At 41.9% G+C, this 13,337-nt stretch overlaps 1 protein-coding gene across 3 annotated transcripts in view; it reads left to right on the forward strand.

The window, feature by feature from the left end:
* The window catches only part of blm (BLM RecQ like helicase), a 146,707-nt gene extending 136,468 nt beyond the window's left edge, over positions 1 to 10,239 (forward strand). For all 3 annotated transcript variants that reach the window (XM_035418240.1, XM_035418241.1, XM_035418239.1), the window contains 2 exons: positions 8,293 to 8,497; positions 8,785 to 10,239. In XM_035418240.1, the coding sequence (XP_035274131.1) occupies positions 8,293 to 8,497; positions 8,785 to 8,962 (383 nt within the window). In that variant the 3' untranslated portion in view covers positions 8,963 to 10,239. The remainder of the gene's footprint in view (positions 1 to 8,292; positions 8,498 to 8,784) is intronic.
* The last annotated feature ends 3,098 nt before the right edge of the window (positions 10,240 to 13,337 follow it).

The raw sequence follows: 13,337 nt of genomic DNA on the forward strand, positions 1-13,337 counted from the left end.
TCAGCCTCTGAAGCATCACCTTAGCCAGGACCTTACCAGAAACAGCAGGGAGTGATATACCCCTACTGTTGCCACAGATGGCCTTGTCACCCTTGTTCTTGTAAATGGTAACAATATTGGCGTCTCTCCATTGTTGTGGGATGTTCTGATCAGCCCAGGCCTTGGTGATGTATTGGTGTGGAGTTCTTGTACAGAGGTACCCTCCCTGCTTTAGCAGCTCAGCAGGGATCTTGTCATTACCAGGGGACTTGTTGTTTCAGGTTGGGGGCTGGCTGAGGTTGTGAATGGAAGGAAGTTTAGGCAGTTCGTCCAGAATGGCGGGGTCTGCATCAGAGTCCTGATTAAGAAGGGTATCAAAATGTTCAGCCCACCTCAACAGGATACTATTCTGGTCCTTCAAGACTGTTAGACCATCTGCTGTTTTCAGGGGAGTGATGCAGCGATTTATTGGGCCGTAGATGGTTTTGACAGCATTGTAAAAATTGTGCATGTCATTTTTATCGGCAAATGACTGGATTTCCTGTGCCTTTTTTGCCCACCACTTGTTCTGTATGGTCCGAATAGACCTTTGCACTTCCCATCAAGCTCTCTGCCATTGCTGCCTGGTGATGTTGGATGAGGGGTTGTTTACGGTTGCCCGGTGTGCTTTGTGCAAGTTATGGATGGTATCCGAGTTATCGTTAAACCAGTCTTGGTGGTTCTTGCTCTTTATAGCCGATGGTTTGGGTTGCTGGCTCATAGAGAGCCGAGCTGATAGAGGTCCAATTCTGATCCATGGAGTTCTCTGAACTCAAGGAGAACTCCATCTCCCTTAGTTTCTCAGCCAGGGAGCGACGGAACTCATTTCTTGCATCAATGTTTCCCAGACGGGTGCAATCTAGCCGCCTCCCGTTAGGCCCTCGCAGCCGCAAGGGGGGGCGCACTTTCATGTGGACCTTGGTCATAATCATACGGTGATCTGTCCAGCATTCTGCACCTCTCATGGCACGAGTGATGAGAACATCTCTGATGTCACTGCGTCTCACTATGACATAGTCAATCAGGTGCCAGTGTTTGGAGTGAGGGTGCATCCATGATGTCTTATATTTAGTCTTCTGCTGGAAGATGGTGTTGGTTATGGTCAGGTTGTGCTCAGAGCAGAGAGTAATTAATCTCATGCCATTTGCATTGGCCCGGCCAATACCATGTCTGCCAAGCACTCCGCTCCATATCCTGTTGTTCTGTCCCACTCGGGCGTTAATCTTTGGCCTCACTCTCGGATGGCAGGGTTGGTGCATAAGCACTAAGAAGTGTGGCGAAGCGATTCTTGACCAGGGGGATACGAAGGGTCATTAGTCTTTCACTAATGCCAACAGGTGTTTCAGTGAGTCTTGGTAGTAGTGTATTCTTGATGGCCAGTCCCACACCGTGCAGATGTTGTCCTCCTGGGGGGTAACCCTTCCAGAAGAATGTGTAGCCCATCCCTTCCTCTGTTAGAGAGCCGTCATCCAGGAGCCTGGTCTCACTCAGAGCAGCAATGTCGATGTTATAGCGACTCAGCTCGGCAGCCACCAAGGCTGTTCTCCTATGGGGTCTATCAGAGCTGCCATACAAGTCCAGGAGAGTCCTTACGTTCCATGTTGCCAGTTTCAGGTTGTATGATTTCTTATTTTTATTTTTATTTTTATTTCGACCGCGGAAGTGGAATGACCCGATAGGTGCGGTATCCTATCCAGGCGTGGGTTGAGTGGGCAGTTTTTAGGCCACCTTTTCTAGGCCCTTCCCCAGTTGGGGTGAGCAGTGCAGTAATCAGATATCCGCATGTTCTTAGAGAAAAGTATCTGCCCTCTGAAGATGATATGGAACAGTTGAACTCTCCATTCACTTTGGATGAGGTGCTGCAAGCAGTTATGTCTCTGCCTTCCTGAAAAACTCCAGGTTTGGACGGATATTCTGTAGAATTTTATAAAGCCTTTTGGCCTCAAATTGAGCCCGTTTATGCCCATGCTTACAGATTTTTTCGAGAATGGAATCCTGCCTGAATCAATGAAGACAGCTGTAATATCACTGATACATAAGAAGGATAAAGACGTTGCAGAATGTACTACATTCCGTCCAATTTCATTACTCCCAGTCTATTTCAAGATAATATCAAAATTAATTGCACATAGATTAGAGTATTTACTGCCCCAGTTTATTAATCCCGATCGGTCCAGCTTTGTAAAGGCACGATATGCTTCTGATAACATTCGGAGGCTATTAAATGTAATTGACCACTCGACCCTATACAATCGACCAGCGTTGGTATTATCACTTGACGCAGAAAAAGCGTTTGATAGGGTTGAGTGATCATATTTATTTTCTGTCTTGGAACTCTCTCTGAAAAGTTTGGCTTATACAGAGGCTGCCGGCAGGGGTGCCCACTATCCCCGTTCTTATTTAATTTGGCTATTGAACCCTTTGCAGAGGCCATATGGGTCAGTAAAGAGATTTCCGGAATTCATATTGGGAAAACAGAGAATAGAATCTCATTGTATGCTGATGATATTATCTTGTACCTAACCGACCCAGAGAGATCAATCCCAGCAGTGCTAGAGCTATCAACAAATTTGGAAGGATATCAGGCTACAAAATTAACTAAGCCAAATCCAATGCCTGCCTATTGAGCTTGTGAATATCTAGTAAACTCAAGAGCATTTCACCCTTCACCGGGGCACAGAGCGGATTTAATTATCGGGGGGTGAATGTGTTTCCTAAACTTAAAGATTTGTATCATATAAACAACGCCCGACTACTCAAAAAGATTAAGGAAGAATTGGAACATTGGAATCTGCTTCCCATCTAATTTCTCGGATGAATTAACGCAATTAAAATTAATGTATTGCCACGATTTAGCTATCTATTTCAGTCACTGCCCTGTTATTTAGATAAAGCATTCTTTAAATCCACAAACAAATTGATAAGCTCCTTTATTTGGAAGAACTCCTCACCCAGAATAGCTCTTAAAACTTTAACTAAATCTAAACAGAAAGGTGGACTGGGACTCCCAGACTTCCAGTTGTACTACTGGGCCACCCAGACAAAGGGCCTGATTAGTTGGGTACAAAAACGCAGAACTGCTCATTGGACAGATATTGAAGAAGAACTTCGCTTTCCTACCTCTCCGACCTCTCTACCATTTATTAATGGTTAGCTCCTCTAATCCAGACGTGCCACCCTCAATTGGAAAGTCCCTGTTCACAAAGTGGAAAAAATATAATGGTACACATGAGTTTCAAAAACTGTTTACTGAAGGTTCCGTTAAATGTTTCTCAGATTTAAGATCAGAGTTTGAAATTCCAAAACAGGACTTTTATAAATACCTACAAATTCGTCACTTAATTACTACTCTGAGAGGGACAGGACGACTATCTCTGGGGTTGTCAAATATAGAGGAGATATTGGAAAGCACCACATCATTGAAAGAGAAAATCTCTTTGATTTATAGTGCTCTGTTAGACCATCATAGTTCTTCCCTGACCCCACTTAAGAATGTATGGCAAAAAGATCTGAAATGTGATTTTAGTGATGACCAGTGGGACATTATATGTCAGAATGTCTTTACTTCATTTTCTTGTAATAAAATAATTGAACAGAATTACAAATTTATGCACAGTATGTACCTTAGCCCCGTTCGTTTAAGTAAGATGTATCCTAACTCATCCCCTAGATGTCATCATTGTAAAACATGTACAGGGTCAATTATCCATGTTTTCTGGGAATGTAGAAAACTAAAACACTTTTGGGAAGCGGTACACGACCTGACTGCCATGGTTTTGGAAATTCCGTTGGACATTACACCAGTACGGTACCTCTTTGGTACAGAACTGGACAGGACACTAGACCCCATATCTGTTAAGAGGATTGGCATGATATCATATATAGCAAAGAAATGCATCTTGCTTAACTGGAACTAACAAAGACCTCCAACATTTGATTTGTTCAAAAAAAAATTCTATGAAACATTACAACTGTAACAGTGAACTTATACTTTAAAAATGGTTTGTAATGTAATGTAAAAAATAAGGGGGATATCTTTCTGAGAACATGGGAACCCCTTATGGACCTCTGACCATCCGCCCAGCCCAGTTAGATGTGCCTTGATTTTATATAGAAAAGAGATAGATGTATTATGACTATAGTTTAAATTTATATTTATATAAATGTTTTTTTTTTTAGTTCAGTCACTATTACTATTATTATTTTACTGTGCCTTTTTTCTATATATATATATATATATTTATTTTTTCTCTCCCTGAGTTTTATTTTCTCTGTACTATAACAATGATTGTTAAATGATGAAAACAAATAAAAATAATAATTGAAAAAAAAAGTAGGTATTTGCTTTAGAGAAATTGCAAAGAAAGCCAAGGTGTCAGTGAGTACAGTTTCTTACACCATCGAAAGGCACTTGGAAACTGGAGGAAACTCTGACAGGAAGAGGTCCGGCAGACCCAAAGCCACAACAGAATCAGAAGACAAGTTTCTGAGAGTCAACAGCTTGCGTGATAGCTGGCTCACAGGACAACAGCTACAAGCACAGTTTAACAGTGGTCGAAGTAAGCAAGTCTCTGTTTCAACTAGAGAGGACTTCGAGCTGCAGGTTTGACAGGTCCAGTGGCAGTATGAAAACCATTGCTAAAATGGCTAAATAAGAAAAAGAGGCTTGCCTGGGCTATGACGCACTGGCAGAGGACTACTGAAGACTGCAAGAAGGTCTTATGGGACCGAGGAATCAAAATTTGAACTCTTCGGTTCATCACGCAGGGTTTTTGTACGCCGTCAAGTAGGTGAAAGGATGTTTCCTCAGTGTGTGACACCAACTGTCAAACATGGAGGAGGAAGCATGATGGTCTGGGGTTCTTTTGCTGGATCCAGAGTTGGCAACTTGCACAGAGTGGCACCCTGAACCAAAAGGGCTACCACAGCATTTTGCAGCGCCATGCAATACCCTCTGGTCAATGCCTAGTTGGCCAGGGGTTCATCCTACAGCAAGACAATGACCCAGAACATACCTCCAGGCTATGTCAGAACTATCTTAGAAGAAAACAAGACAGTAGGCTTCAAATCATGGAATGGCCAGCACAGTCTCCAGACTTAAACCCCATCGAGCTGGTTTGGGTTGAACTGGACAGAAGGGTGAAAGAAAAGCAACCTACAAGTGCAGCACATTTGTGGGAACTTCTGCAACAGTGTTGGGAAGATCTTTCCGAACAATATTTGATTTCCATTGTAAAACGAATGCCACGAGTGTGCTCAGCTGTTATATCTGCAAAAGGTGGCTACTCTGATGAGTCAAAAAATTACAATGGTCTACAACCTCCCCAGACATTCCCATGTCACCCCCCTGCTCACTGACCTCCACTGGCTGCCTGTTATGGCTCGCATCAAATTTAAGACCTTGGTGCTTGCATACCAGGCAGCTAAGGGGTCAGCACCAGGGTACATTCAGAGGATCATCAGACCCTACACACCAGCCAGACCTCTCCGTTCTGCCACCTCTGGACGCTTGGCACCTCCCCCTCTTCGCGTCTGTACTTCCCGCTCCCGTCTGCTGTCTGTCCTGGCCCCTCGCTGGTGGAATGACCTCCCCGTGACGGTCAGAACAGCAGAGAATCTCACCACCTTCAAACGCAGACTGAAGACTCATCTCTTCAGGCTGCACCTCTCCCCACCCCTCCCTAGCCTATAGTTTAGCTCACTGTACCTAGTTAGGATAATATGATTATGTTAGTGTATCTGGCAGGATTGTTTTTGTCTGATTAGGTGTGATTCCAGTGCTAGTTTGTACTTGGTAGGATTCTTGCTTGCTGAACAAGCTTACTCTACAGGGTTGGAGTCCTGATCGATGTGGTCACTTCTGGCACTACGATCCTTACTTCACGCTAGTGTTTCTTTTGCACCTCTACATCATGAACCAATGCACTTGTTGTACGTCGCTCTGGATAAGAGCGTCTGCTAAATGCCTATAATGTAATGTAATGTAATGAATGAATTGTGTTAAACAGAACGATTCCATGATTTCTTTTTTTATCTCCAATTGTTTATTTGTTCTATGCTTTAATTTCAAAGTACATTAGGACAACTTTGTAAATTTCAATAAAAACTGGAAAAATGGAGGTGTTCTAAAACTTTTGACCGGTAGTGTATGTAAAAGACGATTACAGACTGAAAAAATGTTTGGATCATTTTAAGAGTAGAAATAAAACATTAAGTCCATTCCCTCATGATCATCAGATGCATTCTGTAATAAATTGAACGTGTGTAATCCTTTTAAACTGAAACTGATAACTGCTACAGATGAACAGGCTTGGAAATCTGGCCTGGTTGCCCAGAAAGTTGTGTTAATATACACAAATATAATCAAAAATAATTGCATTACACATTTGTGCACAATTTATTTTATTTTCAATGTATAATTATATGAGCAATTAAATTAGAAAATCCATGTATAACACCTTACCTCAACTACACTCACATGTTATGATCTTCTCTTTATCTGGCATGAAATATTCTAAAATATTTGTCTTAATGCTAAATATTGTCAGATTGATATTACTAGATAAGGTTAATTATCAAATTGCAATTGGTGTATTGAGTTATTATACACTCAATCGTGATTTAATGTTGTGAGAATTACCATTTAGGGAACATGATTACCAAACATGATTACTTTAGGTATCGGTTACCGGGAGATGATGAATCATTTCTTAGTGGTGCCGGCTAGGGAACTCGGAACTGCGGTACTATCCGATTCTAATAGCCCACGCTCACTTCAAGTTTTCAGGTTCACACCCCTTGCATGGTTAACAAGACACCAACATTTGTTCCTATGCCTCCACTATATGCAGATAGATTGTTAAACACCCCACTGTCATCTTATAGCCTTTGATCTCCGAATTACAGGTGTCTGGCATAAGGGATTTGGAGATCCAGAAGGGAAGTGTTAGATAAGGTTGGAATGTTGAGATGAACAGACACAGGCTCATTTGGGAGCTTACAAAGGGATATTGTGTTTTATATCCTCAGTGAGAGGAAAAAAGAGGACAACAGAGAACGGAAAATAATTTTCAGTTCTGCAATATTTTAATACAAAGCAAATAGCCTATTAATATTAGTCATACGACACTAGACGGATTTAAATTCAATGAATCTAACTATTTGCCATTCTTCCATGCTTTCCCTCCTTCCTTTCATCCTTCAATGCAAAATGTTAGCACAAACAGGAAAACGGACCAGGTTACATTTATGCAACAAATGAGCACTTGAGGAGTACAGTTGCCTAGTTAAAGAAATGCTCAAGGTTCAAGGAGGTGGAGCATGTCACTTATTACACCAGAATGCCACTGAACTTATTTGATCTGAGACGCTGTCACTAGTTACGCCAAATGTCTGCAACACAGGATAATACTTAAAGTGTTTTAGGGTTTCATTTGACGCATATGCCTTTGCATTATCAATAAACAACACAAATGTCAGACTAATGTCTGCATTTATAGAACGCAGTGTATTTTTTCCTTGTGTTTTGGCTCTTCCTATCTGTGTAAAAAAAAATGCAGAATACTGTGTTGACGCGATTTCTGAGTGTGATATAAACTTGTTGACCACAAGCACATACTGTAATTGAGCATAATTAAACAGAAAAGATTGAGTCAATGATTTTGAGTTAAAAAAATCACTAAGCAATGCAGGCCTGTAAATTGTATGGCACAAACACTATCTTGAATAAAAAGTTGCCCCCCCTCCCCCAGATCTCGAGGGAAGTCGTGTCTAAGATGAATTAAGTAAAAGTGTTATTGTAGGTAGAAATTGAGAGAAAAAATGTTTGTACTTGTTTGTTATTCAATAAATGTGCATTTTTTTAACTACAGTTGGCCTAATACTTTTGGCTTCTACTGTACATGCGATGTCAGTGTTCTAAGAGTGCCTGTGATGTCATTGTTCTGTCAGCACGTGTTGTCCCAGCGCATCCTACAGCCAGACCCTTCTGGACTTAAGTGCTCTTAACGCACCAGGACTGCTGTTTGAGATCCCTGCTTTAGATAGTGAATCTCTTCTGTAGTCTCCTGATTTTCGTCTATACGACATGGGATTCGGATTAGGATGAGGTTGGAAAGATGGTTCTTGTGGCTTTGAAACAGGCAGCTGATAGCACATTCTAAATCTTATCCAGATTCTTCTCTCCCCCTCTTTACCAACATTTGTCCTGTTTTCCTCTGACTTACAGCTGCTGTCTTTGCCTTTTCGTTCTGCTCCTTCATTCTCTGTTTGCAGTTGAGCAGCCGGAGAACACAGACAGAGGTGAAAGATGGATTGACTTGGGGGAGAACAGAGGAAGAGCAGAGGAAGAGGAGGGTGAAGGAATGTTCAGCAACTTTAAACGGCGGAACCGCAGAGGGGAGAAGCGCAAGAAAACCTCTTACTTCAAGAAGCCTAAGAGACGCAGAGGAGGGCACAGTAACCAGAGCTCTTCCATAAGGTGAGCCTGCTCCCCTGGTAATGTACGTGATCAGAAACGGGCTCCACTGTGTTTACACATCCTCATGCTCTTTTAAATTGGTAAATTGATCATTGAGGAAGTACTTGCTTGTGTAGCACAGCTGGAGGAGACCATGGTAAAATTACTGATTCTTGTGTTTTAAAAAAAGTTACTTTTGTGACTCACCTGACCATCTGTTGTGCTGTTTCTTCAATATTACCATAAATCTTTAGCCCTCCCCGATGGAATTCATTGGTAATTACACCTCCACCATCTCTCCTTGACAGCTACAGCAGCAGTAGCAGCAGCAGATCGTGGATGCCGTCTCTGAAAGGGAAAGTCCAGGGTGCTCAGAACAGCACTGCACCATATGCTGCCGGAAGAAGGCCAGGCATCATGGCACTACCCACCCCACAGACCCACCAACGACCCTTCCTCAAACCTGTCTTCTCTCAGCTGGGTTAGGTGTACAGTGGGTGTTTTGTTCCTTTAGAGACTTTTACCCAACACTAAAATTACTGAACTCTGCCATTGTAATTTATGTCAAAATGTTTATTTATCAATTTTAATAATTCCTATGTGCTCTTCAGGTTACATTCTGATGTTCTTCGGGTTTTTACCCTCGGTTTATGGTACAATTACCTGCTACAGCAAAGTAATCACGTATGGCCTTGCTTTTTTGTATTATCATCATTGTAAGTACAGATTACATTTATTTTAACAGTTCTGTTGGCACCTAGAATTTCTGAAGTGTTGTATGTCAGAAAAGCAGTCGCATTGCAGTCACTGGGAAATATTTGGCCCTTGTTCAAGGTGTATAGATAAGCCTGCCATGTTGCCCCAACGTGAGTGAGTGAGTGAGTGAGTGAGTGAGTGAGTGAGTGAGTGAGTGAGTGAGTGAGTGAGTGAGTGAGTGAGTGAGTGAGTGAGTGAGTGAGTGAGTGAGTGAGTGAGTGAGTGAGTGAGTGAGTGAGTGAGTGAGTGAGTGAGTGAGTGAGTGAGTGAGTGAGTGAGTGAGTGAGTGAGTGAGTGAGTGAGTGAGTTTTTCACTTTGCCATTTCCTTTGTATTATTGACATTCTTTGACAGATGCTCAGTTCTGGCACCAAATCTGACTTCAGTTTGTTATCCAGAATCCCATTCCAACTACTTCATTAATATCAGAAATTAACTTAGAACTAGCTTTAATTATCATGAGCATTTGTTACTACTTATAAAGATATGCTGTTTACATTGGTACACATTTGAACAGTGTACTTCATGGCTTTGAAATACAGTCTTTACAGGCAACGCTTTTGTGACTTGGTGATTCCAGTTTATAAAGTCTCCCCAGTTGTGTTGGCTACTACAGCAGTTATATAATTTCATTCTTTAAAAGTCAAATGCAATCTCTAAAAAAGATTATAGGAAGCCAATGTGACATTTGACTCAATTTGATGTTCAGAATTTAGTCTGTGGTTCTGCATCTGTAAGCCTGCTTACAAATAAAAAGAAGAAAAATGTAATATAGCGACAAAATAAAGGGGGTTGTCTGGACTGTTTAGCAAATCAATAGCCTAATGAAATGTTAGGAACTTTGGGCATGAGGTGTGCTTCAGCTATTACTTTTTAAATGTCATTACAAATTTCAGCAGCCAAATCAAGGGGTTTGTCTGTGACATGGTAGCCTAAAAAACGAGACTGTAACAAACGTTTTTATGACCACTCTACCTCTTTCATTGCATTATTACATTTATCAGCTTAGGATGTTTGAGTGGAACTGGGTGTTATTTGTGCGCTGTGGTTAGTTTGGCATCAATAACAATTAAAAATGTATTACAACAACATTGAACACATCACACAATCATCCAACATTACCGAACATGAGGTGTGAAATGTAAGGCAAATTGAGTGTGAATGACTGCTTGTACATGTGCCATGAGATCAGTAAACAAGTGTTGCATAGGCAAAAAGAAAGCCAACGACAAAAAATAAGCAGACTGCACAACCACAGTCGCCATGTTGCATGGAGGAGAGTAAAGTGTCAGCTGCCATAGAGTGCCAAACAGTCTTCTAAATAGAGGCAAGACAGGTGTTGCCAATCAAATCAGGTTGAGCATTGCCACTACCCGACACCTGTGAATTACGTCCCCATCAGCAGGGAAACAGAGGGGCACAAAAGACACTATTGTCACACCCCCCACCAGAAGATCGAGGTCCTGATTCAGGGCCCTCAAAAAAATCAGTCACCACAAGTGAGAACAGATAAAAATGACACACCGCATAGGGAAAATGTTACCTGGGAACGCATTGCCCAATACAGCAACCTTTCATAACACACTCCACGGGTGGGACACCCCAGCGTCCCAGAGCGCCATCACTCTTAGGAGAAAGCATATACTTTAGACCAATTCAAAGGAATAACGCTTAGAACACCAATAATTTCTGAAGTACAAATACTTTTCCTTTTTTTCCTACTGTACCTTACCTTTAGAGGAATTAGCATAAAGAAAGTTACCATCCCCCAGAACAGGACTCGAAAGTATGTAGAGAGTAGAGAGAGTGGAGCCCGAAACGCAAACAAACCTTTAGGCAAGGCCCGGAACAAAGCATCTGCCAACACATTTTCTTGCCCCTTAAAGTGTTGTACCTGCCGGGGGTAACTCTGACAAAACGCTGCTTAATAGAGGTGGCGGAACCAACATCAGTGTTCTATAACAGCAGTTTGAGGCTGCATATCTGGAAACAAAGCTAAATGTGACTTACTCAACCCAACCATGTCAGAACCATGTCTCAGCATTTCATCCAAATAATCAAACCAAGTTTCCAAATTACACAAATACTCAGAATTATTAAGCCGACCTTGAAACACTGGCTCTGCAGGCAACTCAAAATCTTCCTGGCTCTCAGGCAAACTGGCCCCACCAACAGTCAGTAGTGTCAGGTTCACCAAAGACCTCTGCAAGCAAGACTGAGTTGGAGGCAACAGGAGTTCCAGAGACTTCTTTTGCAGGAGAGACCAAAGGCTGTGGAAAATAGCATTCTTTCAAGAGATTTATGTGGCACTGCAATCGGTTTTTCTGTCAGGTGTTTGTATTAATTAATTGCAATCGGACACATGCCGTACAAACACTATTAACTTGGCCTGAAACAGGGAAAACCAACTGGCAACAAAGCGAGCACCTGGTCCCGAGGATGAAAATAACGACTCGGATTTTCCGACCTGAAAATGTGACCCACATGAATCATGCAGATCCGTAAAAAATGTTTTTATTTTAGGGGGGGGGGGTGTTTAAGCTGCCCAAGTGAAATGGAGAGGATTTTTTCTCCTTTCCAAGTATCCATGAGGATGTTTGTTTGCGTTCAGCTCGAGCTCAACATGCCCAATTGCACACCTGCGTATAGTAGCTGTGTCGTTCTGCGCTCGCGCTTCCCGCCTCTGCTCTAGTTTTCTGCCTTGCGCATATCGGATAGTCACACAAATAGTCAACCAAATTGAAGATGGGCTCAATACTCAGCCGGAGAATTGCTGGTGTTGAGGATATTGATATCCAAGCCAATTCAGCGCACAGATACCCTCCCAAATCCGGTAAGTAGGTGTTTATCCATTTACCTGTTCGTAATCTGCATATAGTTTGTGTGCAATTTAGCTATTATTTCCAAGTGCGCGCTGTAGCTAGTCAGATGGCTAGATAAATGTAGCTACCACTAGCTTACCAGTGTTTGTTAATGCCCATGTTGTTGGATGTCAGGTGTCCACATACTTTTGGCAATGTAGTGTAGCTGCAAGCAGCGATATACAGGATCAAACCAGACATTCAACACCAAGGGTGGTCAAATCCATTCCTGCAAGGCTAGTGTCTAGTGCATACGGGCGTTTCTACTTTGCCCCATGTGAACAGGTTGGATGGGCTGGGGAGGACATTGTAGACCCCCTGAATCAAGAACTTGATCCTCTGGGGGTTCCACCTCCAGATGTCCTGCCAGGTGACATTCCGCTCCATCGCCTGTTCCCACTTCATCCAGGCACCCCCTTGTCGCATTGCCACTGTTGTCCACATTATCTTTTCTCATTGAATCTGCAGGGCACTGCAGGCTCTCTGATGTTATTTGGTGACATAGGATACATTTTGTCCAGTCAGTAGGATGAATGTCCTTAACTTGACCAGTGTCATTTTGGAGATTTTGACAGTTCTTGTCTGCCATGTTTTTGCCCTAAATGATAAAAACATTAGTGAATAGAAATTCTGGAAAGCATTTCATGGTTTGATTGTGTCACCTATAAATGTGCATTGTGCAGTACTGTGTGCGCTAACTTTTGTCCTGTTAAATTTATTATTAGCTAGCTAGCTAGCATCTACAATAGTCCATATTATGGCTATTAATTTTCTCAGTTTCTTTGATAATTGACTAATATTTTATTCAGTAATACAATAAAAGGTTGTTTTCAACAGTGCAATCATATATTTCAGAGATATATTTTAAAAAATCCTCTCAGGAAAGTGTATTTTTACTTACCTCTCAGGCAGAGTGCAGCGCTGTTACCAAGGTGACAGTAGAGTGACAGTTCATCAAGAGGGAAGGCTGCACTGAGAAAATCAACTAAAATAAGTGCTTCCCCCTTGTGGACACTAACATAATAGACAATTCTGGCCCCAGAGAGTGATTGTAAATTAAAGATTACATGAAATATGCTTGAAATTTCATTCTGCATCTTCTCAGATATTGCGATTTCATTGTAATCCTTCTCACAACGTCACTGAATTCACCATTAACAATTCGCCTGAACAGTTTATTATGTTGTATAGGGTATCATTGTAATCCTTGACCATCAAAACATAGGGGTAGACATCACCTGTTAT

The sequence above is a fragment of the Anguilla anguilla genome, chromosome 5, assembly GCF_013347855.1.
Source record: "Anguilla anguilla isolate fAngAng1 chromosome 5, fAngAng1.pri, whole genome shotgun sequence".
Taxonomy (NCBI): domain Eukaryota; kingdom Metazoa; phylum Chordata; class Actinopteri; order Anguilliformes; family Anguillidae; genus Anguilla; species Anguilla anguilla.